The 27,714-nt window shown below is 41.8% G+C and overlaps 2 protein-coding genes across 3 annotated transcripts; both read right to left on the bottom strand.

The window, feature by feature from the left end:
• Nucleotides 1–4,460: 4,460 nt before the first annotated feature.
• adrb1 (adrenoceptor beta 1) lies at nt 4,461–6,747 on the bottom strand. Its single transcript, XM_029455825.1, has one exon. The coding sequence runs from the start codon at nt 6,501–6,503 to the stop codon at nt 5,325–5,327; it is 1,179 nt and encodes a 392-aa protein (XP_029311685.1). The 5' UTR covers nt 6,504–6,747; the 3' UTR covers nt 4,461–5,324.
• Nucleotides 6,748–11,042: 4,295 nt separating this feature from the next.
• nhlrc2 (NHL repeat containing 2) lies at nt 11,043–27,665 on the bottom strand. 2 transcript variants are annotated; one of them, XM_029456039.1, is made up of 12 exons: nt 27,466–27,665; nt 25,105–25,257; nt 22,861–22,910; nt 22,185–22,590; nt 20,838–20,959; nt 20,620–20,749; nt 18,418–18,511; nt 18,011–18,242; nt 15,061–15,183; nt 14,681–14,890; nt 14,339–14,552; nt 11,043–12,868 (listed from the first exon to the last, which is right to left on the bottom strand). In XM_029456039.1, exons 1-12 carry the CDS (start codon nt 27,626–27,628, stop codon nt 12,612–12,614), a joined length of 2,154 nt encoding a protein of 717 aa, XP_029311899.1. In that variant the 5' UTR covers nt 27,629–27,665; the 3' UTR covers nt 11,043–12,611. The 2 variants fall into 2 exon arrangements, with proteins under 2 accessions (XP_029311899.1, XP_029311898.1); XM_029456038.1 differs by having other exon boundaries at nt 18,011–18,245; nt 27,466–27,662.
• Nucleotides 27,666–27,714: the final 49 nt, after the last annotated feature.

Genomic DNA, 27,714 nt, shown 5'->3' with positions numbered 1-27,714 from the left:
TTGGCAGCTTTGCACAAAGGTCCTTTTCTCCCCTTTTGGACTCTGGGAAGCCACTCATCATGTTTGTGCACGTCCACCTCTTGAACCCCAATGTTATTGTGAAAGACTGTTAATCCATCCAGGGAGGTTAACATTAATCTTTAAAACAAAAGGCTTTCAAAAGGACTGGGGGCTACAAAAAGACTAAACTGCAACCATCTGTATCTCAAAATGCTTGCATGTGTGATGATGGTGATCAGATCTCTGCAAGCTGGGTGAAAAGGAGATAACTCATCTGTGCGGTCATGCCAGTGACTTAAAAGAATAGTTTGACATTTTGTAAAATACACTTTTTTGCCTTCTTGCTGAGAGTTAGATGAGAAGATCAATATCACCCTCAAATCTGACCGTTCAATCTGAGGCTGGAGCCAGCAGCTGATTTGCTTAGTTTAGTATAGGCTAAAGACTGGAAACAGAGGGAACAGCTAACCTGGCTCTGTCTAAAATAATAATAACAGGAAGCCACTACACATGTCTGCAATTGTTTTGTTTCTATGGATGCAAACATGTTAATCACTGAGATTTAGAGGCACTAGGAGGCATATTGTGTTAACTTTGAACAGCGCCAGGCTAGCTGGTTCACCTGTTTCCAGTCTTTATGCTAAGCTAAGCTAAGCTAACCGTATCCTGATAGTAGCTTAATATTTAACGGAGAGATATGGGAGTGGTATCTTTCTATTCGAACACTCAAACTACTCCTTTAATGACCACGTTTTCATCATTTAGACAAAATCTTAAGGCGTCGAGAGGGATTCCTGGACGCTGAATAATCACAGCCATTTGCTATTTCCTATTTTGCTCCATCCTGATAGGTGAAAGACTGAGTTATGTAGTCATGAGTGCTAAGTTTTATAGTTCATATATCTTTAAGTGCAACATCAATTTATATTATAAAAGATGAACACAAATGACTGAGCACATTCGTCCCAATCTTTACATGAGCCACAGTCAAAGCAAGCCAAAGCGTGGCAGATGGAGACCGCTGAGCACCAAGTTCATGTGGGAATCCAAACAGATGGACACATGAAGCGTAGCACCTGCTTTTGGCACCGCACCTCGACACTCGCAGCGTGACTTAGAGTGGAGAAAATCGCAGGGGAATTAAGTCTTACATGGTTTCAAGGCAATTATTAGCCAATGGAAGTTGAATTTTTATCAATGTTTGCCATCGAAGGCCTGTGCCAGCTGCAGGGTCTCCACAAGTTCACGCTCGTCATTAAATTATGTTGTACATTCATAAATAAGATTCAAAATGTTGCTAAATTTCTCTCAAAAATGTCCATTAAATCCATCACTTGGGTTTAAATTAGTGGGCTTAATGGAGTAATGAATAATATATTTTATTGATGTTAACTACACCATAAAAGGTGCGTAAAAGGTACACATTTATGCCCGCTGTTATGGATTTAGCACAGCTGTTGGGACCTGATAAGGTTGTAATCATGAGCAATCAGCAGTAATTATCTGTTTAAAAAAATATACTGTTTTTTTAAACTTGGAACAAACTCCCCTCCAACCTCCTCCTGGAGAAGATGACAGTATTTGAAGAGCATTGCAATGTAATTTTGCTGAATCCCTATGTGGTCCCCTTTAAGTCATTGGTCAAAGGAACTCAATGAGTGTCTATGTAAGGCCTCTTTGACTACCTTTTGATTTACAGTGTTGTTTTTTTTGTATACAGTATTTGTACCCAGCAAATCATTTTTTAAAGGCTTTTCCGCATACAAATATATCGTGACGCATGTGTGTCTTCGCATCAATATCACAGTAGCATTTGGGAGAGGAGAATATTATGAATTCACAGTGTTGTTTATTCTCTTAGATGATTATGATGTGTTTGTCTTAAATTAAGTCCAGATGGCAGGAGGCGTTGGTTGGCCGAGAGAACATTTATGATCTGGACGAGTGGAGGTTCAGTCCATGTAATAGCTGAATGAAAGCTCACACCTGTTGCCTGAGAGGATCTGAACAACCTCCACTCCTTTAAAGTCTCAGTGCAGCTTGGATGTGGTGATTTTTGGAAGGTCATGGAATATTTCTGACTTCAATCTGCTGTGAAACCATGTTTGAATTAGATTAACGTCTCGAATATGGAAATGTCATGGGGAATGATTGCACCTGGTCTTGTAAAATGTCCCCACATTCAATGGACAGGGAATATATTTTGAATTTGAACAGGAGCAAATACATTACAATTAAAAGGAACGGTTCCATATTATTGGGAAATACACATATTCGCTGTTTTGACGATTGTTAGGTGATAAGATTTGTACCACACTCACATTTGTGCCGTAATTATGAAGCTGGAGCCAGCAGGCAGTTAGCTTAGCAGGGGTAAACAGCTAGCCTGGCGCCGTTCAAAGGTAACAAAATCTGCCTTCATTTCTTGGCCGAAGGAGTAACTTCCTGGAGTCTCCGCCGGTTGCTGGCAACTCCTCCGAGCCAAGAAATAGTCGGGCACATAACCCCCCACCACTTGGGGTTTTTTTGTAAGGATTAAACAAAAGAGATGTAACGTGTTCATTAGTGAGCTGGTGTTAAGATTGTGTCGCTAGCTGTTAGCCCCCGATTGAAGTCTTTGTGCTAAGCTAAGCTAAGCGGTTGCTGGTTTTGGCTACATATTTACTGTACTGAAAGAGTGGTATTAACATCTCATCTAACTCTTGGCAAAAAAAAAGCAAACGAGTGTACTTCGCAAAATCTCTAACTATTCCTGTAACATTTAGGAACGTGGTGCTTTCATGGGGGACATGATTGCACCTTGGGCTTCATCCAAAATTCATAATTTTCTAATCATTTGAAGATACCATCCTTGGGAGCTATGTTGCAAATCATTCCCCTCTCTCTGCCACCATTTCTAGTTTCAACCTCTACACTGTCAAATAAAGGCAAAAGGAAAAAAAACATATATATTATTCAGTGTGAGTTCATCATTGAACATATTTCTTTAATTGAAACTTGATTGTCAGTGAAACACACCAGAGGTAAATCAATGACCAGTCTCATGTCGGAATGAAACTGTGCGCTAACTAACAATAACCTCCGTTATCGCAGAGGTCACAGTGATATCAGTTAATCTACTTGGACTTAGAGCAGCCAAAATATCCACTGATACACATGCAAATTGGAACAATTATTCCTGGAGCTGCTGATTAGCTCCTCCGTCTGTGAGCGTGCTTCTAATCTGCCCAAACACAAACTTTCTGCCAAGCAAACACTGCTTAATAATGAAGTGGGTCTTTGCCAAGAGGCCATCAATGATTCTGGCTGCGTTGCAGTTGTTTCTCACACACATTAGTCCAGCCAATCATATCTAAACTATGTTCATTAGCCAAAACGGCTGAGCTCAGTTCCATTCAGGTTTTCCGGTCTGATTGAAATGTACGACTCTGCTCTTCAGGGAAAGCATCATGCTAATGTGTTTTAAAGACGTCCAGCTTAAGGGCTAATTAATATTATTTAAGAGTCACTTCACAACACCAGCTGTCATGTTAACTAAAACATTTTTCTATTGGCTTTCAGAGTGATGTAAAAGCATCAAACAGCATTCTCAAGAGGCTCCCGCATGAGACCGCGAGCAACAGATGTTAACATGTTTTAAATGTGAAGATTTTTATCAGTGAATCCTGTACTGTTCTGTGAAAAAAACAGTGGTATGATGTTTTTGTGGTTCAGGAGGTAACTTTCCAAAGTAACCCTGATTACATCACTATGACACCATCAGGGTTATTGAACTGGAGATGTGGGGATAAGGAACCATGTGACATGTAGGATTCAATGTTTTTGGAGCATGACCTAAACCAGGGACTAAACTTCAGGCTATTTTTGTTTTTAATCTGTCTCTTATGAGTCGAGATGGAAGTGCAATACTGTATTGCTCGAGTACACCTTCAGTTTTAAAATAGTGCATTAGCTGGAAATAGACCATGTCCAAACACATTAAACTGGAGTAAATGCAGTTAAAAGTACAAACATGCAACACAATAATTCCTCTAATAGTCCAATTCAATTCAAACGTAAAATAGCAAAAATGATTTAAAATTTTAATCAATAGAAATAATGAAACTAATAAATCTGATTTATCATCATCTCAATCCAACCATTTGTTTCAGTGTTTGATTTGTACTGTAACGCCTGTGTGCAGATGTGCTGTAGGAACCCATGCATGAACCTTGATCAGGCCACAGCTGAGAATAAAGTAAAACAAGTAAACAGTTAATGCAAAACCATATGAATCCACTGTGCATGGATGTGTATAAAACCCATTGTTTATAAAAAATCAGATGTTCGTGGCTCATTGATCAGCAGAGGCCAATCAGGATCCAGCTGCTCTCAGCAGGTCCAGCCATTAAAATAATGCAATTCCAAATAAAGCTCAAACAGCAATTAGCAATAAAACTTCCTTTTATTTCAGAGGAGTCAACACACCAACTTCACAATACCATGTAAAGCCTAAATGAGAAAGACGAAGAGAGAGGCTCAAATTCCTCCCTCCAGTACTAAACACCACATACTACAATATGTACAAAGGGCGTGGAAATCAGCCCCACATTCACTTGCTTATTGTAAAAGACAGCGAGGAATAAATACATCATTTACATAAATGTTTAATATAAACAAATACCTGTCGCACAAATTGCACTTGCCGATAGCTGTGAGGTAAACACACATTGTGAGCACGACATGACTACAGTACAGTCACTCCGACAAATGCCTCGCTCATATCCAATGCTTTTTAAATAACAACCAGTTTATTACAGTGCGCCTGAGCGGTCAATTTAAGATTAAGATTAATTTAAATGATAAATACACTCCACCTAATATGATATTATCATCATCATCATCATCAATAAAGCACTGAACTTCTGATCCAATACAAGAAGAAAAACATCAGGAATAAATCCAGTAGCGTACGTGCGCTCTTTGAAAGGAGTGTCAATTCACTGAATCCTGTTGTATGGCAAAGTGCAGCACCCATTATGATTCATCAAATCCACCTAGCAATTTTTTTTAGGTTCGATATAATTTAGCAAATTGGATCATCTCTTAGCCACTAAACTGTCCTGGAGAGATTTGCGCATCTTGGAAAGAACATTGGTCCTGATGCCTTTTAAAAAAAAAAAAAAACAATATGGCTTTCAAATACATTTCTGGACTATTCCCCCGACGTTTCTCTTGCGCATACCCAAAAACAAACCCGTGCACAAGGAGTCAGCGTCTGCTTTTGTCCCCATCCTGTTCCCAGGCTGTTGTAATCCACGATAAGAAAAGATGAATGAGTTTCTTCACAGCTGTGATTCAGAGTGAGACAGCTTCGCGGTCCCTACCAGGCTGCTGTCACTGTTGTCCAAGCCGGCGCAATCCGTCCACAGCCCCAAAGTACCGGGCTCCAGAGCGGTCACGAACCCCCCGGAGCACCGGGACAGGTCGCAGGAGCTGATGTGCAGCCTGCGGTCGGTTTGCCTCCGGCAGCACAGCAGCCTCTTGAAAGCCTTCCTGAAGTCCGGGCTCCGGCAGTAAATGATGGGATTAAACGCAGAGTTCGCGTATCCCAGCCAGTTTAGAAACACGAAAAGGTCCTTGTGCACCATCTCTGCGCAAAACACCCGCACCACATTGACTATAAAGAAAGGCAGCCAGCACAGGGTGAACGTCCCCATGATGATGCCCAACGTTTTAAGTGCCTTCTGCTCCCTGAGCGCCAAGATTTTAGACGGCCTCTTCTTGCACTTGGAGGTCAGGCCGGTTAAGGTGTTGTGAAACCTGCCCTCACACTTGTCGATCTTCCTCACCTGCTTTTTCGCCTCTCTATACACGCGGGCGTAAACAAATATCATGACCAGTAGAGGAATGTAAAAAGATATGACGGATGAGGAGATGGCATATGCCCTGTTAGTGACAAAGTCGCAACATTCAGGGTCCTCGTAGCAGGCTGTGTCCTCACTGTCCCGGGACCAGTGCATCAGGATGGGCAGGAAGGAGACCAGCGCAGAGATAGCCCAGACTGCGCACACCACCGTTTTGGCCCGAGCTTTGGTTAACAAGCTTTGGTAGCGGAAAGGGGAGGTGATGGCCACGTACCTGTCTATGGCGATAACGCACAGGGTCTCGATGCTGGCTGTGACGCACAGGACGTCCACGGAGATCCAAAACTCGCAGAAAAAGGAGCCGTACAGCCACGAGCCACGCACCTCGAGCGCGGCGCCAAAGGGAACCACCAGCAGCCCCATGATGAGGTCCGCGCACGCCAGCGACACAATGAACACATTGGTGAGCGTCTGCAGCCTCTGCGTTTTGGCTATGGCCACGATGACCAGGATATTTCCGAACACGATGGATAGGACGATCAGACCCATCAAGAGGCTCATCCCCGCCATCCACTGCTCGGACGCAGCTGCGGTGGAGCCCGGTGCGTCCGAGGCATTCTGGAAGTTCACCTGCGAGGACGCGCCGCCGTCCCCCATGACGGGCTGCTGCGCTGTGTGCGGGTCCAGGTCGAGTTCATCAAGGCAGTGCGATGCAGCCGTTTCTACTGTGTCGCGGTCGCACGAGCCACAGCTCTACTCCCCTCGCGCGCCAACTCCATCTGGAGATCCTCTCTAGCCCTCAGCTTGCACGAGCTGCTGCACCGGCACGGAACGTCGAAGCAGGCGGTGACATCACTGCTGCTCAGGACCAATCAACGCAGCTCAGCGGACACTTTGTCCCAACAATGAAGTTGAGGGAGCAAACAACACCTGCACCTCAAAAATGACTCACGTTCGCATCATGTATTTAAAAGCTAATCAATGAATAAACAACATGTTTCTTTCAGCAAGAGGAGGACATTTATGGTAAGCTTTCTAACCACATGCGGAAACTGTTTGTGGCTCTTATCTGTCAAACACATCTTTCAGTCTTTGGGGAACATGTGAAGCAAAACAAGGAGATCTAAAATTCGCCATGATATTATGAACTACAGAGACTTCCTTGTTTTCATCACTTGCCATCACAAACAAGATTTGTTTTTCCACTTTTTGTCCATTTTATATTTTTATCACAAAGAATACATTCCACAGCTATGTGGTCAGGCCCAACCACAGATCTGCCTTTTGCTTCACAGAAGCTGTATTACATGACACTACCTAATCACAAGTCACAAGTTAAGATAACTAGGGTTTGACCAAAGACAGCCACACTGTTCAAGTAACCAGGTTAGTTTCAGTGCAATACAAATCCCTGTAAAATACAAATTAAGATGATTTATTATCTACAAGATAACATAAGATTTAGATGTTTCTTTGTTGACATCCGGATGAAAACAAAGTAGCCACTGAGGCTGAAGAGCACCAGGCATGAACGGGCTGACAGACATGGCCCTAAAGAAGGTATTTAAAAAAAGCAAAACTGTAAAAAATAAAAATGTCTTGAGATCATGGAGCTCCTCAGAAAACAACACAACATTTAAATGTTAACATTGACTTTCATTTATATAAACATTAAAGCTTGGGTGGGTAATGTAGTTTAGAAAATGTGTTGGTTATATTTGTTGGAATACTCTTTACATCCAATCAATAAATCAAACTGCCCTTTTAAAAAATAAATACAAATCCTATATCTACTGCTGTTGCAGGACTGTAATAAATCACCAGGGTCCACAAGCTGCTATAGCTTGACAACTGTGAACGCCATGTTTGTTGTTTACGTTCATTATGATACTCTTGGGTGAGTGGCTTTGGAGGGAGGCCTGAAGGGACAGGGTCAGTGTTGCTAACTTGGCGACTTCCTTGCTAGATTTAGCGACTTTTGGAGCTAGTGCTGCTCATTGGGAAAGCATTGGCAACATTGGGCTTGGTTTTTTGGTTGGATAATTTAAAACAAATCTAGCCTGCTCTTGCGGGCTTCTCTAAAGTTACCCCGCTTTAATGTTCACGCAAAAATGAACGTGGATGAAGTGGAAGCATTTGCAGCGACTCGTGACACACATTCTGCAAACAAAGATGGATGACACAGTGCTCCTTGTCCTTATGTGCTGATCAGCACGAACCTGACGACCCACGGCCAGAGGCTGTGAATCAACCTGACCCGTCTCATCAAAGCCCATCTCAGAGTGACAGCATCAGCTACATGGACACCTCAGGCGCTCGCAGCCACCTACATTGGGAGCAAGCTTTTCTTACTGAGATATGAGGAGGCTGATGCCTTTTCAACAAGCTTCTAGGGGTTTCTGAGATATGCAGGTTTTATAAATAGTTGTCCCAGGAATGTCAGTTAAGTCCGTTTTGACTTTTTAATACACTATGGACTGAGAAGCAACCTAATAATCTACCAGCATCCAGCTCCATGTGTGGGTTAAGTGCCTTGCTATTTGGTGCTGGTTCACTAAAACCAAAACAAACAAAATATTTTTTTCCCCACTAAAATGGACAAAACTGAAGTCATGTCTTCTGTATTTTTTCTGGGAGTTTGGGGTTTTAGCAACTTGGCAGGAGTTACACTGCATTTAAAAACTAACACATGGTATCTTAGAGGCTCAATATATTTAAATTTGATTACTTTTTGGCAAAGAAAAGACTTAAGTTTCCTACACACCTGTCTACCAGGTGTGCATTACTTACAACATTTAGCTTTAGGCCACGAAAAAAAGGTCAACAAATTAAAAAAGATTCAGTATTTCCCCACCACAATTTATTCCTGTTCGTGTGGGAAATAGACATGTGGAGACTTTAGTTTTGGGCTTTGGTGTGTTGCCTTGGGAAGGATTTGTTCTCATGGCCTCAGTATTTCTACTTCTCTGCTCATGTCTAGTGCTTTCACAGGGACGTGTTGGGTAGAGGAGAGTGGAATCACCCAGAGGAACTATCTGAATGTGCATATGCCACCATATTAAAAAAAAAAAGTCTTGTTATTTGGGTGAACTGACCCTTTTAGGGTGATGGACTTGTTTTCATAAAAGCTGTTGACTCAGGAACATTACCCTCCAACCCTTGATGTATTGGTGTCTCTTAGAGGCTACATTTATAGCATTTGTATCTCCATATTTCCATATTTTTGTGCAACTGCTCCCTCACCTTCATGAAAATAAGCTGAGCAAAGTGCTCTCGACACAGAGAGCAGCAGCAGCAGCTACCTCCCACATATCTTTATGCAAGTTTTAGGTGCCGGAATAAAGAGAAGAAGAAGAAGAAGAGCAGGTTAAACTTAACTCAGTGGCTTGACCTCTGCATGTCAACGCCGGCTTTGAGTCAAAGGTCAAAGTTGGGTGACCTGAAATGATGCCTTCCTGTTTATAGCTTGAGCATCACAGCAGAGGTGAGAAGCAGAGGCAGACAAACTGGTGTGTTCAGATGAACGTTTTCAGCAGCTCTATTCATCATAAATCCTTTTCTTCCTGCTTTTTGCATTCCTCCTGCACCGCCACACAAGCTGGAAATATGGTAATACCGTTTTATCTCTTACGCAGATATGATCTTAATGGAGCCCATTCAGCCTGAATGAAGAGCGAACACATTTTTCTGCAATTAAAAACGTGTAAAAACTGGGATTTTCCCTTCACTGAACACTCATGGTGTTAACTTTTAAACAAACATCCTGCCAACATAACTCCGGCCACATTTCATTCAGTCATCTTACTTTTTAAGTCACTTTTTTACGAGTAATTAATTATTACAAGAGGCCAGTCACAATTAACCAGTGTCTGCTTCATGCATCATATGAGTGTCATAAGAGTAACAAGCCCTTGAGAAAGCTTTTAAAAGCTGTGCTGTTGAAAGGAGCTGTGTGCGGATGAAGGCTCTTATCTGATCACCCAGATGCAGAATCCTCACGGCTCACTTGAGGGATTTGCATCGTTTTAAAAGAATATTAATCTGTTATATCACAGCTGGCACCAAACAGAGGAGGTGGGACTTCCAAGCTCCTGATGACACCCCTGACCTGTGAAAGTCTTCAGTATGTTATCCTTGTAAATGTGTTAAATGATGTGTGGCACATATTTTTTGAAGTTTATTTGACTGTGTTCATGTGTGTGAGAGGCCTCTGGTAGTGAAGGCAGCAGGGTTAATGATGCAGCCAGAGCGACGGCGAGGGAAGCAGCTGAGGGGGCAAAGACAAAAGGAGGGAGATACGACAATCGCTCCTCTTCTGCTTCTCTCTCTTTATTATTATGTCTTTTTAAGTAACTATCTCATCCGCTGCCACACTCTCAAAGTTATCATGTTTAATTACAGATTAAGAATTTATATATATATCCACATGGTTTGTTCAAATGAGCTTTTTAGATACAGTTCACTACTCTGGGTTCATACGCTGGACTCTTTACAACTTTAATGACGAGTTTGAAACACGTCGTGTCGTAATTTAATCCTGAACTGATAATAAATCAAAATATTTGATGTTCTATAGAAACTTGTTTGACGACGGCTGATGCTGTTGTTTGACTTCAATGTTTTTTTAAAGGCCATTCTGCTGTAATTTGTCCTTTATATTTATTGTTGTATGTGGACACTGACAAATGTGTGTGTTGTTTTTCTGAAGCGCTTCAGTATCTCGTGATTATGTGAAAACAATGTCAACAAATGGCTTGGGGCTGAGGGACACGGACAGAGTAGTGATTGATGAAGTGTGTGGATTGATCATTTATGAGACCATATAAGGTGTTTTCAATAATGACAGTTAGACATTTCTTTTGACTTGTGGAAGTGTGTGCTTCCTCAACTCATTTAGTATTTTAAATGAATGAAAAGCCAAAAGTTCCTACAGGCTGTAATGTTTAAGAAACCTCACAATGAAAGTGTTGGGTGAATAAAACAACTTCTTGGGAGTAAAAAGGTGTCACATGATCACTTTTCATGACATGCATATTACTCGTAGCACACCGAGACGTATGGAATTGCAGCCATGGTCTTTGAATGAAACCTAATCTGCACTAACACAAAGCAGACTGGATAAAACATGTTTTATTAGTTCACTCTATTGCATCTTAAACTGCGGCATTGAGAAGAGAAGAAGAAATCAAGTGAGAGTTGGAAAAACAATAGCAAGGAACTTAATGCCCACAAGCAGCCACTCAAGCTCACTGCTGTTTATTAGCGGACGCCAGAAGGAGTTCAGAAAACATTTGCACTTCATTAGAAATAAACAACTTGTGGGAATAAAACATTTTTCTCCCATTCAAGAAGTGCATTTTTATTGCTTTTGATACAGTTCAAGTCATCCCATCCAGCTTTTTGCAAGGCACATGGGCCGATCCAAAACGACCCATTTCTGACAACATCTCATAAATATGCAAACCAAACCATTATTATATTACTGTATGTTACAACAAAATACACAGCGTATTACGGTAACATATTACCTTCCCTTTGTGGAGTGGAGATGAAGCGGATAAATGCTTGTTAGAAAGAGTTTAATACAACTTTTCCTAATTCAATACCCCTCAGAGCGCACAAGCAGCAGTTCCTCGGTGTCATAAGTTCACAAGTGTTTGCCTCCCTTTACCAAAAACAGGCACTTTATTCATTGCTTAGATAACAGCAAAATGCTGTAGTCTAAATCAAAAGGAGCCCTCGTGTCGGGAATAATCGTAATGAAAAGTATAATCAATCCTACGGGAAGCGGAGACAGAACCAAGCTTTAAGCTACGAGTGTGAACTTTGTAAACAACTTCGACAGTTCCTGTCTTTGATACTGCAAACTAAAGCAACCGCACATATACATGGACATATATGAATACAAAGTGAGGATGTGATTTAATACTCTGGAGTTTTTCACAAAATATATTAATGATAATAGAAAAGTGAGTGTGCAGATAACTTCTCATCGCCCTCATGAGTTTCATTTCAGTCTTTTTATTATTAAATAAAACTTCTTTATCTAAGTTTCAATCAACTCCATTCCCTTTAAAGAAATGTTTTAAAGGCAGACATTCTTGGAAGTTGGAACATCTGTATGTAAACAGTCTTTGAAATCCACATCCATCTGGCGGTTCAGGTGAAGATATCAAGCGCATCAGCGGTTTTGTGCTTTGGCTTTGTTTTAAATCCTCCACCATTAAATGACAGAAGATCTGTTTATTTGTCTCGACACCGCTGACACCGACATCGCCACCTGCCAATTAGATAATCGTAATAAAAAGTCTCATTAAATCCACAGAATGTAATTTTCTGCATTAATTCAGTCTTGTACAAGAAGGTTACTTAAAGCAAGTACAGCTTGTCCGAGTGGGAATTCCATGCTTAAGTATATCATTATATAAATGATGCATTAGGATGCAGTTGTATTTAGCCTTTAAAACATGCCTGGGGATGTCGCCATTTGCATTCCTACCAATAACCGTCCCTGACAGTAAAGGACATTACACTGATGCATTATGTTTCGTAGAAGGGGCTTGTGAGTAGTTTCAAATGAAATTCCCCTGGAAATCTGGTTTGTAGGAATTGCATTTTTGTCCAAAGTGGCACTCAGAAACAATCTGTGTTTTCTTCTTCTACAAATATGAACCAAACAGCGGCTGGGTTTAGCTGAACTGAGGAGTAAAACTGACGTTTCGACGTTGATTATGTGACTATTGTGACTAAGACAGGTAGGAGGTTTTAGAAGGCATGAGCCAACGCCACAGTGATTTCTTCCTCTCCACGATCGGCACTTATTTGAAGAGGCTGGGTGAAGGAGGATGCCTTCATCATGCAAGCTTTACCGGCGTCCATACAGTAGTACACCCACACAAACAAAGTGAGGCTTGGATTGAAGTCCTTTAGAACAGCTGGAAGTCTGGTTGAGATGGACAGCGGCTTCGACAGATCCACAATGTCACCAGTGACCACCTGGTTTTCTAGCAGCCATTCGTTACCTGTGAAAAACAGGAAAACAGAATTTAATTAAACAGTCTGATGCAATGTATACGAATAAAGACACACATAAAGTCTTGTTATAAAGTCTGCTGATGTCATCATGCTAACATGCTAACATGAAGCAGGTATAATGTTTACCACGCAGCACGCTAACATTTGCTATTCAGCACTAAACAAAGTCAAGTGTTGACCTGATGATGGCGCTAGAAGGTTCAAGAGATCCCACAGTCGTTAGGATACATCCTCTCGGGACCACGACTGTCTGCACAAAATGTCACGGCAATCCATCAACTAGTTGTTGAGATATTTCAGTCCGTCATCGACCCAAAACGAGATCAATCCTCAGTTTTACAATGTGCCATGTTGTGAAAGGGCAGATGTGCATTTATGAAAATGTCTACCTTGCTTCTAAATGTACGGTTGAGCGAGGCAAGGTGCACCCATGTGTACTAGATATGCACTTGCGTGGCTGACGTCCGAGCACTGCTAAATGGAGTCCTCCACAATATCGCCCTTTTTAAAAGCCCATTGAACAAATACAAAAGAGCGAGGGTGAGGACATAATTTTTACTGATATTTTTAAAAACAAAAAGTACAGATCTAAAGAGTCGTGACCACTGAATGATGAATGAAAGTTGAAAAGGAAAGGCTAGAACTTTGACTGTGAGAAAATATTATGCCAGCGGTGATTAATGAAGCTGATGCCTAACATCAGGTCCCAGGGTAGCCATTTCTAAAAAAGCCACTAAAAAACAATTTAAATCTGCAGTGTACTTCCAACTTGATCCATTAAAATTCCTGCCTCGGCTCTGATCTGATCAGCGTAAGTCTAGACTGGGTATAATCGGACAGCGGGGGATCAAGTAACATAGCCTGCTAGCTAATTATGTGAACCAAGGCATGTCGTCTTATCAAAATGTTCTAATAATAGCCCTCTGATATCGCTGACTGCATGCTGCGTCGCTCAGAATGATGGAAACACTTTTGTTCCAAATGTAATGAATGGACCATCACCCCTCACTAACACCGTATCTCAAATCACTTCACACTCGGCCGTGGGGGTCAGACTGCTGTTGATTACAATTTGAGAATGTTGAAAAAAAGCCTTTTGAATGTTATCTAGCAGGAGAATTCATATATTGAAATGCCCATGCCACGCTTTAAAAAGAGTCCCTGAAAATATTCTTCCATCCCTCAGCTGAGAAATATAAACTCCAGGCGTGGGCCCATGAAGGTTAAGCATCATTCACTTCCATTATTTTTTGACAGAGTCACAGACCAAAATAAAAGCTGAGAAGGAAAGGCTGAGAGGCTCACATGCAGAACAGGGTTTTTATACATGTAGAGAACAAGTTTGGGTTGCAACTCTGAGTGGACCCTGAACTTTTGAAGCCTATTGAAAACAATAACAGGGCCTGTGCTAAATATTAACAAATCATGTCTTCGTCGTGAATTGAACTGTGTCGTACCCTCAGCGGAGAGAGCCCAGCAGCTGGGGGCCTCTTCGGTGAGTTTGGTTCCTTCTGGAAGCGTCAGGGTGAGCGACATGACAAGAGTCTGGCCTGCTGACACTGCCACCGGTGGCATTTCTTTCCTGGCAGCGGATTTAGGCAGCGTGGGGGCTTTGGCAGGACCCGAAGGCTTTGAAGGTACCGAGTCTGTGCAGTCAGTGGAGATGGGGAACTGGACAAGAGAGAGATTTGGATGTTTGGATTAAAGAGGAGCAAGTGAAAAGCTAATGACACTCTTCTAGCTTTCAAGATGGATGAATTACACACGTGGAGTGAGCTTTTTCTCACACACATACACACCAGTGAAACGGTCTTGGTGGACAGGTCCAGCACTTTGACTTGGTGGTTGTTGGTATCTGCCACATAGAGAAGCTTGCCATTGCTGCCAACACAGATTCCTCCAGGTTCATTGAAGCAGGATTTGTTAAATTCAGGGCCCACGGTATCTGCAGCCTCTCCAGTCCCTGCCAATGTGCTGCACTGCTTTACCTTTGGATCCACTACCTTGATCTGAACAAAATGACACAGGCACACAAAGGGTTCAAGTCTTGTACGTTCCCTGTATGGGTTTTTTAGATCAAAAAACAAATACACCATTTGTTTATCCAACAAGCCTAAAGGAACCCTTTGTAGCAAATGCTCCAACTTTAAACTATAGCCTTGTGACAGGCAACGGTTACCTTGTGGTTGTAGGAGTCGGCCACATAGAGCAGGCTTTGTTCAGGAGCCCAGGCAACGCACAGAGGATGCTGCAGCTTGGCGTCCACCCCTTTGCCGTCTACATCCCCGAAAGCAAAAAGGTTCTGGAACAAGACATTATGTTCATCGATGAAAACGAAGTTATAAAAACTAATTACCAAACTGCAACTTGTGACCCCTACAGTACGTATCAGTTCAACGTGGGGAAAAGAACCAAAAATCCAATCTGAATTTGTGAACAGCCACTAACTCAATTTAAAGGCTTTTTAACCATCAAGATAAAAGACTTTCTTCTGAAAGTCCAAAGCATTTCCCAAATACCGACTTCATTTGAGGAACACTTGAAATAAAAACTTCATTCATTCTTTTAAAAGGTTTCTAATTAATTCAGTAACACAATTATTAATTACCAAATGTGTAAGACACACCAGAAATCGCATTAGTTACCGTTAACTTAAAACAAGTTAGAGGAGTCATTCTTGAGAAGGTCATGATAACATTAATGATAAATGTCATTTTCTTCTGAAGAAAAACGAAAGAAGCTGAAGTGAAAACAGTTCTTTGTGCTTCAGATTGTTTCAGGCCTAAACAGATAAATGTATTAATTTGTGAGAAATTGGGAAGAATTCAAACAAACAAGCTTTTTACTCTGTATCACTCAGCTGAATAAACAAAAAGAATATTGTCTGCGTCTCAGTGATTCTCCACGGCTGAGTTCACTCAACAATGGAAACTGAGAAGGAGGTTGCAACCTACCTTGCTTTAGCACTTGTGTGTATTTGTGTGTATTTGTGTGAAAAACAGAATCACTCCAAGCGACGTTCACACGGGCTCACATGTTCACCTTCACTGCAGGAGTGTGACCTCTGTCTCAGATTGTGATGCAGCTGTTAGCAGTGAAAACGCTCTGCCGGCGAAGGAAGAGCTCAAACTAAGACAGAAATATTGAGGAAAAGAAGTAGTGCAAAGAAAAATGGGTGATGCCAAGCTTTATCCTGTGGTTGTCGGTGTCTATTATCCCAGTGTTGGCCAAATAGTAGTAGTGCTGCTCAAATGTGTTGTGTGTAGAAGAGCTACTGGATACTCCAGACCAACTGTGTTAGCTTTGCTGCAGAGCTTTACGAAAGGAGTTGCAGCAATAAAAAAAAAAGGCAGAGAATCCTCATATCTGCTTAGTCGGTTGCGTGTGCCATCTCATGCCCATAGCTGCTGCAAAAAGCAGCAAGAAAGCTACGAGGAACAGCGTATTACAATATACTACTATAACCTGCACAAGAGCACCGAGAGGAGAACTGTGCAGCGTGACATCTAAATGACATTACAGGTCATTTAGCAGACGCTCTTATCCAGAGCGACAGGGACAGTCCCTCTGGAGCAACTTGGGGTTAAGTACCTTGCTCAGGGTCACAATGGTGGCAGCTTGGTATTGAGCTCAGATCCATCTGGTGTTGTATTTGGAAGCCAGACCACTAGATCACTAGGCCATCACCAAATTCTGTGTGATGCTGACGTGCAAAAGATTTTGAAGTTCTCTTCTACAAGATGGCCATCTCTTGGACGACGTGTCAATCTGCTGCTCCAGCAGAGAGAACCTTTTTTGTTTTTTTACAGAAGAGGCAGCATGGAAGAAAACGAAGCCAGGGCCTATTGGCTCCGCTATGGGAGCTAATTCTCCAACCTCCATCTTAAACTGGTCCCTCCCTGAAGACCAAGCTCTCATCTGGCCCCACACACAGCTGCTCCAGCAAGCTAGCTGACATGAAGGTCAAGAAGTTATCCTCCAGCTTTTTGTTTTTTAAGCCCAGAATCTCCAATTCAATTAAAACATCCAGCAGGAAGTCGGCAAATGGAAACACGCCATCACCATCCAACCCAACGCCACTACAATCAGATGGAGAAACCAGGCCCTTATCCTCCAACCCAAAAAGTGTTTGACTTGAATGCATTTGTCTTTCAGCAAACAGAAGTGGTTATAAAACAGAAAAAAACAGGAAGGAAAGAGATGAGAGATAACAAAACCAGAGAATGTTTACAAGGTCCTGATTGATCCACAATCAAAGCTTTATGTTGTCTTTTTGAAACGCAGGAGGAACCATGAATCCATTAGAGATGCTGCTACAAACAACACTGCTTTGCCTTCTGCAAACATGTTGTCAAAGAAGGATGAACGAGGTTAAGATATGATATGTTAAGCTCTCTTGTGACCAGAAAGGCCATGCTGGCTGCCAAAGACAGTGTGTGTCACATGGAGAGTTGTAGTGCCACTAAGTCTGCTACTTTCGAGGCCAAGCTGCAGAATGCGCTCTGTGTTAGTGTCAGCTAAGTGCAACTGACAAACTCAAACACACTTTCTTCTGTTTAATTTGACCTTTTTTTTTTAACCAGGCAAGTCATTAAGAACACATTCTTCAACCCAACATGTGTCAGGCGTATGTAGGAACATGAACATTCAACTAACATTGTCTCGAGGCTTTGTTTCAGACGCAAACGAGATTGGCTTATGCAATTTCTTTTAAAAAAAATCAATATTTTCTATCTTTCTAAATTTTTTGTGCAACATTTTTCTTCATAATTGTTTTCTATGGCTGGAAATGTAGTAGATTAATGTGCGGGTTTTACGGCGTGTGTGTTTGCCGTTGATGGATGTTGGCAGAGGAAGGTACGGGACGGATTATCATTGAACATACTGCACAGGAAGGTTTTTTCGTTCTTGCAGTCTGCTTTGTATTACCTACCTTCCGTTCGAGCCGCTGTCCACGGCATCGCCTTAAATATGATCAAATAATGTTCTACTTTTACAGAAACACTAAAAAGGGGACAAAAATAACCCTACTTTATGGACATTAAATTAAGCAAAGAGGGAAATAATATTAAGAAATCCATTCATCCAGTTATAAATTCACCCAATCCATCAAACTGTTGCACACCCACCAGTGGGTCTCTCTCCCCCCCGACCAGCATCTTGACTGCTCCGTCCTTTAGTGCCAGCGTGCGGATGCTGCTGCTTTCGCTATCGGCCACATACATACAGCCCCAGGGCTCCTCTGGGGCTAAAGCCAGGCCTGAAGGCTGAGCAAAGCCAGCCTTGTGCGGGTAGGAGTTGTTTCGGTTCTCCTCGCTGCCGCTGCCTGCCCATCGCACGCACGTCCCCGCCTTGGACTCACTGCTTACAATGTAAAAATAGAAAGTGATGACAAAACACTTCGATACATTCATGGAAAGGTACGAGTTCATTTGACCTTTTTAAAAAAAACTCTTTTTTATTTCCTTTTTATTCTAAGAGAAGTAATTTGTGGCTGCAGCCAAGTGGCCATGGTGGTCATGCACCAGTCTCTCACCTTCCTTTGGGCAGTTTTCCATCAGCTAGGAACAAAGCCCAGATCTGGTGGGTCCCTGCCATGGCTATCCACAGCACGTTATCTTCTGATCCGCCTACACATACGAACGAAACGCACGGACAAACACACACAAAAACACACTCTTTGAGTTGAGAATCAGGAAGTGGAGCTGATATTTGTCTTAAAACGGATGTGTTTGGGATGTTTACTTTAGGCTTAAAAAAAAGACGGCAAAAATAAAGAAATGTATCCATTACTTTTAGACTAGAACAAATAAATATCTCTATGTATTGAAAAAAGTGATTGTGCCAGAAATGAGGCTATGCAGGTTAAGGGGAAGGCAGTGTGTCTGAAGGGCCATATGCTGCCTCATAATAAATAAATACCCTTACAGTTGTGTTTTTAATGCAGCAGAGCTGGCAGACTGTATATGACTCACAGCATCAATGTCTCTGAAGCACTTTCCAATTCACAAGGTGCGAGCTCCTCCTGATTTGGTCACTTTAATTATTCATACACGTCATGAATAAACCATGAATATGCAGTGTTTGGATGTACTCTCAAGAGGACAGCGTTAGTGGAGTTAAAAGGTTCAAAGTGTACGATAAGATAGAATTTAAACTTAAACCATTAAACAACACTGAACTAACGTTATCCACAGAATGTGAAGCGGTAACAGTGTTGACGTCGTGTCAAAGACGTCTATGTGTTGTGTTGCAGAGATATCTACTGACGGTAGCATTGCTAACTGACTAGCTGCGCTTGTATTGCCACTCTCCTGGCTGCGCCGCCACCAGAAAGACCAATACGCAGGTTGTTTTCTACTTTCTGACACTTTGGATTTAGTCCAATAGACAAACTAACCCTGGGACCCAGTTTAGAGGCGAAAAATAGCGCCCCCTATTTCTTTGGAGCAGGTGGCTCGGAGCAGGTTGTGTCATCCATCAAGCTCTGCAGAGAATGTGACTATTATTAAATAATTGCGCTAACGGCCCTTAAACCTCTAGACTTACTACTACACCATACCTCTGTAATGTAAACTGTACGCCGATGAGTACAGTACACGCCACAGGCAGTATATAGAACTCGTGTCCAGGTGCACATGTCATCTTTTGTTTGATTGAAGTAAGTACACAGGGTCACGGCACATGTTTACATTTTCACTACAACTGTCAGCTGTTACAACACCTCAAGAAGACGTCACTAATAAGGGCTCGTCGTATTCTTCTAAAGCGAGGAAGGAAATATGTACACATTTTGGAATAATATTTATAATGACAACAAGTCTTTGCCGACTGATGTTGAATCTGCAAACTAGATTCCCACAGGTAACAAGGCCTGAGGGTCAACACAAGACATACACCTACATGTACAGACAAAAGATTTCTGCTTTGATGAGAGAAAAGATTAATGAAAAATGAAAGTCTATAAAGATAATAAAACAAAGCATTTCGAGGGACTGTGGAAGTGGAGCTCTTACATTACTGTGTGAGATGATGAAAGACCTTTTCAGGTTCTTCACAGCACTTTGGGACTTGCATTTCAGCTTATTATTGATTTTTGTTCTCAAAATGAGTCACTGAAACTAAAATGAGAGATTTTGGCTAACAGGTTTATTCCCCATGAACAAAATCATATGTCTTTCAATAACTTAATTAGCCCATTCAATTTTCTGTCCACCCGTGAGGATCCATAAACATTATGTGTGATTTGTGCACAGATAACTATTCTACAATGTCAATCAATTACGAAAGGCCCGTTTTTAAAAAGTGTGTTCTATAGTAAGGATCCACTTCAACCTCAGAAGAGCTGTACTGAAGGCGGATCATTTATAATATGTTGGGTATACGATGTCATTTTGTTTTATTTAAGGAAACTATTGTTATGCATGAATGTCTTTGGTACACTTTGATCACCCCCCCCCAGTCTTTTCTACGAGTCACTTCCTGCTCCCTCCCTTCTTTCACCTTCACCGCAATCTAACTGAAATGTGACCTGTGACACGGTATGACCCAAAGATAAGCACGCTATCTGTGACAAGAGGGGTTTGGACTGACATCTCTCTCCCTCCAGAATTATTGATTGCATAACAGAAGGACGAAAGAAAACAACGTGCGATGGGAGCAAGGGCAGGCTCAGAGGGGAAAGACGATGACATGCTGCCCCATCGAGCTCCGGTCTGACCGCACCCGCAACACTCACCGGCAGAGCCAAGAGTCACATCCCAAGGAGAGCTGATGGGCTGCTGAGGTCCCATGGCCCCGCCCTCTTTGTCTGTGCCTTGAGCACCCACTCCGGCGAGAGTGCTGACTCTTCCCTCTGACAGGTCGACCTGAAACACGGACAGAAATGTTACCAAGTGACATCTATCTTAAGTTAAAAGACGTATGTGATAGTGAGTAGATAGTTTGGGTCACTACCTTTCGGATCAGGTGGTTTTCTGTGTCGGCCACATAGACAGTGTCCCCTTTAATGGCCACACCCTGAGGGGAGTTAAAGGAAGCTTCTGACAAGTCGCCATCTTGTCTCCCACTTTTAGGACCTGAAACAGAAGTGATGCAATACCTCACTTATAGCTCATATTGAAGCCAGAAGTTAAATCTTTCTTCCACAGCTAATCTCCAAAAGCTGAAACATTTGAACAACGTGATGCATCTCAAGATAAATCAGGCTGCTGTTCGTGTTTCTAGATTATCTCCACCACATCTGTCATATTAGAGCTTTGCAGGGAAATGTGTGCATCTTTGAATAGTGTTCTGGTATTTAACATTTATCCATGTGCCTCACAAAGCTTTGGACATTGAAAGGTTACTAAGCAACAGCAGTTGTAATCGTTCCTCACATATCCCATTAACAAAATGACTTATCTCCCGGCCAACACAAGAGTTGGATTTTGGCATTTTTATCTTCCCTATGACGAAGGATTCTATGATTACTAATAAGAAGGGTGCGTCGAGGCATACTCGCCCATTTACACAGCGTGGATTAATTACTTTGATTTGTGACGAAGGTATTTCAAACATAATGTGCTTATACCGCATGTAGCACACTTGCAGACAGACAGAACACACTGTTGTCCTAATAAATACATCTATACATTAACTTGACGCTTAGAACTTCTTAAGGAAATATAAATGTTAGAATTTCCCATACTGTGTGTGTATGTGTGAATGTGATGGGATGAGTGGTGTCAACCTACAAAAATAAAAACAAACAAAGCATTTATTTCCCTCATCTTGTCCACACTCATGTCGGTGCCAGTTCCCAGTCTGTGCTAGTCCCCGCTGTTGCTCTGGGTCAGTCTACCACGTAGCTCCCCCGAGGGTTGTTGAGCTATGCGAGTAATCTAGAAACATCCCTGATGCCTAAATATTGTTTTTGCACAGATTATGTACTACTTGTAATACTTATTATAAAAGCAAAGCCACAACTCAAATAAATGAGCACATATTACAACAGAAAGATGCACCTTTTAAAGATATCTATTTTTCCCTTCATTATAGAGATAGTACAAATAGAATGAAAAGCAGGCGGATGACATGCAGCAACGGGCCGAAGGTTGGATTTAAACCCTGGCCTCTGCAGTAAGGACTTGATGCATTGGCCGCCTGCTCTACCAGGTGAGCCGCCAAGTAACGCATTAAAGATCCAATGGACCAATTCGAAAATGGTATCTTTGTGCTAGCTGATAAATCCAGGACACCTTGTGATCCCACTAAACCCACCCAGACATTAAACCCCAATATACTGCATATCTGACTTCTTACCTCCTATTACATGCAACAGCTGTCCCGTCAAGGACACCACCAGAATGCGGTGATGCCCGGTGTCTGCTATGGCCAGTCTCTTTTTCCCGATGTCTGCGGCCACCTTTCCAGGAAAAGACAGGACGCTGGGTGGCAGGGAGTCTCGGTACAGCTTGATCCCCACCGTGTGCGTCTTCAGCAGACCCCGCTCCCCGTAGTGACGGAGGGCGGCGTCAGTGAAAAGCATCAGCCTGTCCCGGTGGCCTTCGCCCACCAGGGAGAAGAGCAGGTTCCCGCACGGGCCCAGTAAGACCAGTGTGGGCCAGCAGGACACCTCCAGTTCATGCCAGAGGTGTGCCTCGCTGTCGTTCACCACTGGGTGGCAGATGTCATAGCGGAGCACAGCGCTGCGGACGTTGTCCAGGACCTTTGAAGGATACGAGCATAGATGAAAGACTGAAAGATGTACATTATTATTTATGAGGAAAACAAATCGTGTCGGGAGGACTGTCCGAATATCTGAGCGTGCGTCTGTTCTTAAACCAATAACAGATTTAAGCTCGGGGAACGAGTGGTTCATGTCGTCTTCCATTATACTCAAAATGACATGCATTTTGAAAATGCAGAATAGAACGCACAAGCAGACCAGCCTACCCACAGGTAAAGGATGATGATGATGAACAATGAAAACACTTACCTTTTCATTGGGGAATTTAGCTGAGTGCACACCAACAATAACCAATCCATCTGAGAGGGAGATGAAACAGAAAGGGAAACAAAGACAAAGATGACACAGGAAAACACAACAGTGCAGTAAGTGGTTTGACTTAACGAACGCTCACAATCAAAACTGTCTTGTTTCCAAATTTTCAGGACATAAACTAACATTACACAGAGTCACACCTAAATCACACGCACAGATGCGCTTGTCATAGAGAATCGTGGAGAACTGATTTGTTATCAAGTCAGTGACCCTCCAGCATAATAGAACGTGGATCTCGTGAACGTGAACTTCCCTAAAATGTTTTCGTGCCTGGAGACTGTAAATGTTCATCACAGCTTTTTCTCAGTACTCATCAAAGACTTCCGATAATGAGAGCGGTTAGAATTTGTGACATTTGACAAGGGTGACCTTGTCAAAAGGGTGAAAATGTGATGCTCCTTTGATAACTTTGTTTGGGTATTAAAATGTGTACAGAAGCACCCTAACATAACAGATATCTCAGTAAGATTCCTAATTAATTTAGATTTCATTAGGACTTTGTTTTGCACCACAGTCCACTTGGAGTCTTCCATACGTGGACTCATTTGGACATTTCCTTTACATGAACTCACATCCTTGAGTCAATGTCAAGGAACTCAACAGACGGGAAAGTACACAATTCCAAACCTTTAGACTCGCACCATCTGCAGTGGATTTTATCACCCATGGCCTCCGCCAAGTAGTATAGCAGCAGCACAGATTGCAGTGACGATGGGTGGGTGGGTGGTTTGGGGGGGGGGGGGGGGGGGGGGCTGTGGGAGTGACTGGACAGGGTGGCTCCCACACCTCACTGACCAGAGCAGCAAACAGAATGTACCCACAGCAGTGCCAAAGATAAGGCGAGTGCGATAATGTGTGGTGGCACTGCACTGTGTGTGTGCTCTGCAGATTTCAAGCTGCACAGCTTCCCCTCAGATGATCCCTTGAAGGGCCGGCGGGATTACAGAGTCAGTCGGATGTGAACATGCTTTACATGGAGTGGCTATATAAAGAGCCATACAATTATGGGCCCTGTACACACCGACGCTGCAGCTTGGAAATATTTTTAGGTACTGTCTCTTCACAGTTTAGATAAGGACCCTCGGTCTCTCTCGGGCACAAAGGGGAGCGAAGTTGAGTTGATGTACTGCAGCTTCTCTGCCTCAGTGAACTTACACATGTTCCCCAGCGAACTTACAAATAACAAGATTGATACCATTGGAAATGTGTTCCCTTTGTAAGCACCAATGCTGCTTTTCAGTAATCCATTTTGAATAATTTGGCAGGGGAGGAATGACACTGGACATGTTAAGAAAATGCTGAATCAGCATTTTCTTAACTTCTCGATCTACTTCCGCCCATTCAACATGCAGAGCGTGTAATGCTACTTTTATATTGGCCCACAGCTAACTATAGCTGTCAAACACTGGACCTATTATTCCTTCCTTTATAGACACCGTGCACAGTTAAACTCAAGCCGCTATGAGGAGAGTGCTACAGAAGTCTGGTCGTCACTTCTCAATGTTCCTGCATTACCATGAACACAAACACTCACCGTCTTAGTGTTGGAAATATTCACTAAAGCACCAAATGTCAATTAATCCGTGGCTAAAAATAGTCCCAAACAAATATACTATTCACTCCTCACAGTGCCCAGCTGTTTTGTGAAATTAATGAGCCATAAAAAAAAAAACTGTATGTCTTTGTGAACCATTTTCAAACATTTACTTCAGGAGGAAATAAATTGTGCTTGAGGTCAAAGAAACAGAGAGACAGAAAAACGTTTAGTTGGTTTTGGTATTTAAATTTTTATAGCTAAACTGAGCCTGTGAAAAACCTAAGCCAAATGAACAGAAGACAAACATGAGGTTCTGCAGTTGCACCTTCTGCCAAATGGCTTCGGTCAACTTTACCAACTGGGCTTGTCAAGGTGCCCCGTAACAACAGACTTCACGTGAATATGAAATCATCTCTCATTATCATAATCCAACTCATAAATTCATTCACACGCCATTCATTATGGGCTTTGCTTCTGCTTCATTTTAATAGTGTGAGAGAATGATGGAGAGTCTACCTGGAGAGGATTGTCCTATGTTCCCACGTAATAAAGATTTATTACAGTGTAAAAATATCAGCAGGCGAACAATATGAATATTTGACTGCTGCTTTAAAGCCGATCAGTTCATCGTAACTCCATACCTTTGGCGGAGTGCTTCTTCTCCAGCTGGTGCAGGTCGGGCAGGATGTGCATGCAGTTGATGCAGCAGTAAGTAAAGAAGTCCAGCAGCACTACTTTACCAGCCAGCTCCTTGTTCAAAGACAGAGGCCCCTCCGTGTTCAGCCATTCCAAGCCTGGAGCAAATCAGAGTGGAAAATGAGGCTGTCATCTTATTAATGTTTAGTCACAGAACAGGCACTTTGATGGCTCAAAAGCAAAGACTTGGAAATGCTCAAAGCTTCAGTTGTGTTTTGAAGATATTAAATGCCATCAATTCATTTAGATTATGTCTGATACGTTTGCTTTGCTTTTTTAACACTTACCTCACATGCACTCTAGATTGTGTCTAATAACATTTGTCACACTTGACTCACATGCACTTGATTAATACATTTGTTGTTATATTTTAACAGCAAACTGAGCACCAAAATCCACCCTGAAATACTTGGAGATAATACTCCGCTCTACACATGTGTACACCTGTTTGAAAGTCTTTGTTCTTGTTGCGCTGCTGCCTTGCTTTGCAATATCTCCTTAGAAATAACAGTTTTTAATCGCAATAGCACCTGACTGGGTTAAATAAAGGTTGAATATAAAAAAAATAAAATCCAGCTTTAAGAATGATGCAAGCACAGACCAAGTTGGAGAAAGAAGACATTGCTCTTCACATTTCAAAGTTTCAGAATTTCATCTGTTTAAGAGAATGATTAGAGGTCTTGTCTAGCACCCACAATGGTTTCATGTGTCAATAAGGTAATGCCGGTCCAAATCCTTTCATATTTGTGTGGTCTAAAACTGGGCCGGTATTCATATGTGAGGAAGAGATTATGGCATCAAGGAAAAAATAATTGTATTGCATATTGTATATCTTAAAATGTCTCTTTGACTATGCAAAACAGAAGAAATTGGAAAAATCTATGAAGATTATATTATGAATGGGTCAGTAATAGTGACACAACATGAACAGCCTATAAGTGATTTTGAACAGCTCTCAATTTTTCCTAATTTAATTAAATGTATTTTTTCTAATCCAGGTAAGCGATGCCTTTTTGCTGTCATGCCGCCTGTTTGTGCCAGGGATAACCCCAAAACTATATATCCCAAATTAGCTAAATATTAAGATGTAAAGCTTGTTTCTGTCATGCAGTCCTGATGGGTTTTTTGTTAAGATCCCATACAGCCATTCTGCTGTTTGATGTTCTACTGTAGATCCCCATCTACTGGTGCGATGTGATATTGCCAACACGCTGCATACCTCAACAGAGGACCGAAACCTTTAGTGTTAACACCAGAAGCATTTGATATTAAGGGTTAGGATGAATGAACTACAAGGTTATACAGTGGAGCGTGTTGATAAAGCCCTGAGGAGGACAAATACAAAAAAGGGAAAAGGAAACAAAAATAACATAATATTATGCATTATCTTGCTTTATCTAGATTTGTGGCTTCCTGACTATGTATTGCTATAAAACAAATTAAAGAAAGTGAAGAAAGCATAATTTGGACAGGAGGAAATTGACTACAACAAACTTATGTGCACAGCTAATACACTGTTGCAACAAAACAAACCACAGGAAGCATTGCACAAAAAGTTAAACCTACCCAAAGCGGCTGCTCTTAATTTAGTCTGAAAATAGTCCTTGATGCTAACTACACTACGTTAAACTATATACTATGTTGTATTGCTGTACTAAACCTATATACTTTGTTAAATTGCTGTATTATATATGATATATATATATATATATATATATATATATATATATATATATATATATGTTATGGTTTACTATACTACTATTACACCTTATGTATCATATTAGACTTGCCTATATTATATTAATATGTTACATTGGCACTTGCACTATATTCTATTCTTTACATAGAGATCAACACTGATTACCATTACTTAATCATATATATCAGCCTGGTGTACACTATAGACTTGTTGAAAGCTGCTATCACTGCCACTTTATCATGCAATTTGTCTCCAAATGTTGTCAAGTAAAGTTTCTATTTTTATATCCTTATTTTAATTCATGTACCTCCTATTGTTTTACTTTATATTCTGTCCTTACTGCTGCAACAACCGAACTTCCGGGATCACTAAAGGGGTAATCTTTATCTTACTTCTCTGGCTGTTTTGGGCGTAGGCAAGCTAACATTAGCTAACTAACTTATAAAAACACTTGTGTTAAAAGGTATGGTAAAGTATTTAAATACGAAGAGACATTCTGTGTGAACATGTCGAGTCCTGTAGTGGCATGTTAGCAAACTTTAACTGTAGAGTAACTATAAGGAGAGATCCACTCCGCGAGCTAAAGCCTGTAACATGGTCTAACCTGTCTGGAAATCGTGTATCTTCAGATCCTCTCTTCCGTCTAGTTTTTTCAAATACTCGTTGACGAGATTTTCTTTCTCTTGTTGAGTCGTAGCGTCATCCAGGGCACAATCCAGCTGACTTTGGATAGGAAATAAAGTAGAGAGGCTGCACTGGGACGCCATGTTTCTGACAACAACAACAACAACCAGCCTGCTAGGTAAAGTCACAACGTAGATTCAGATCGGTGATTTCGACACAGTAAAAAAAT

Source organism: Cottoperca gobio, chromosome 19, assembly GCF_900634415.1.
Source record: "Cottoperca gobio chromosome 19, fCotGob3.1, whole genome shotgun sequence".
In the NCBI taxonomy this organism is placed as follows: domain Eukaryota; kingdom Metazoa; phylum Chordata; class Actinopteri; order Perciformes; family Bovichtidae; genus Cottoperca; species Cottoperca gobio.
Note: the sequence above shows the minus strand (reverse complement) of the source record. Positions and strands in the feature narration are given on the sequence as shown.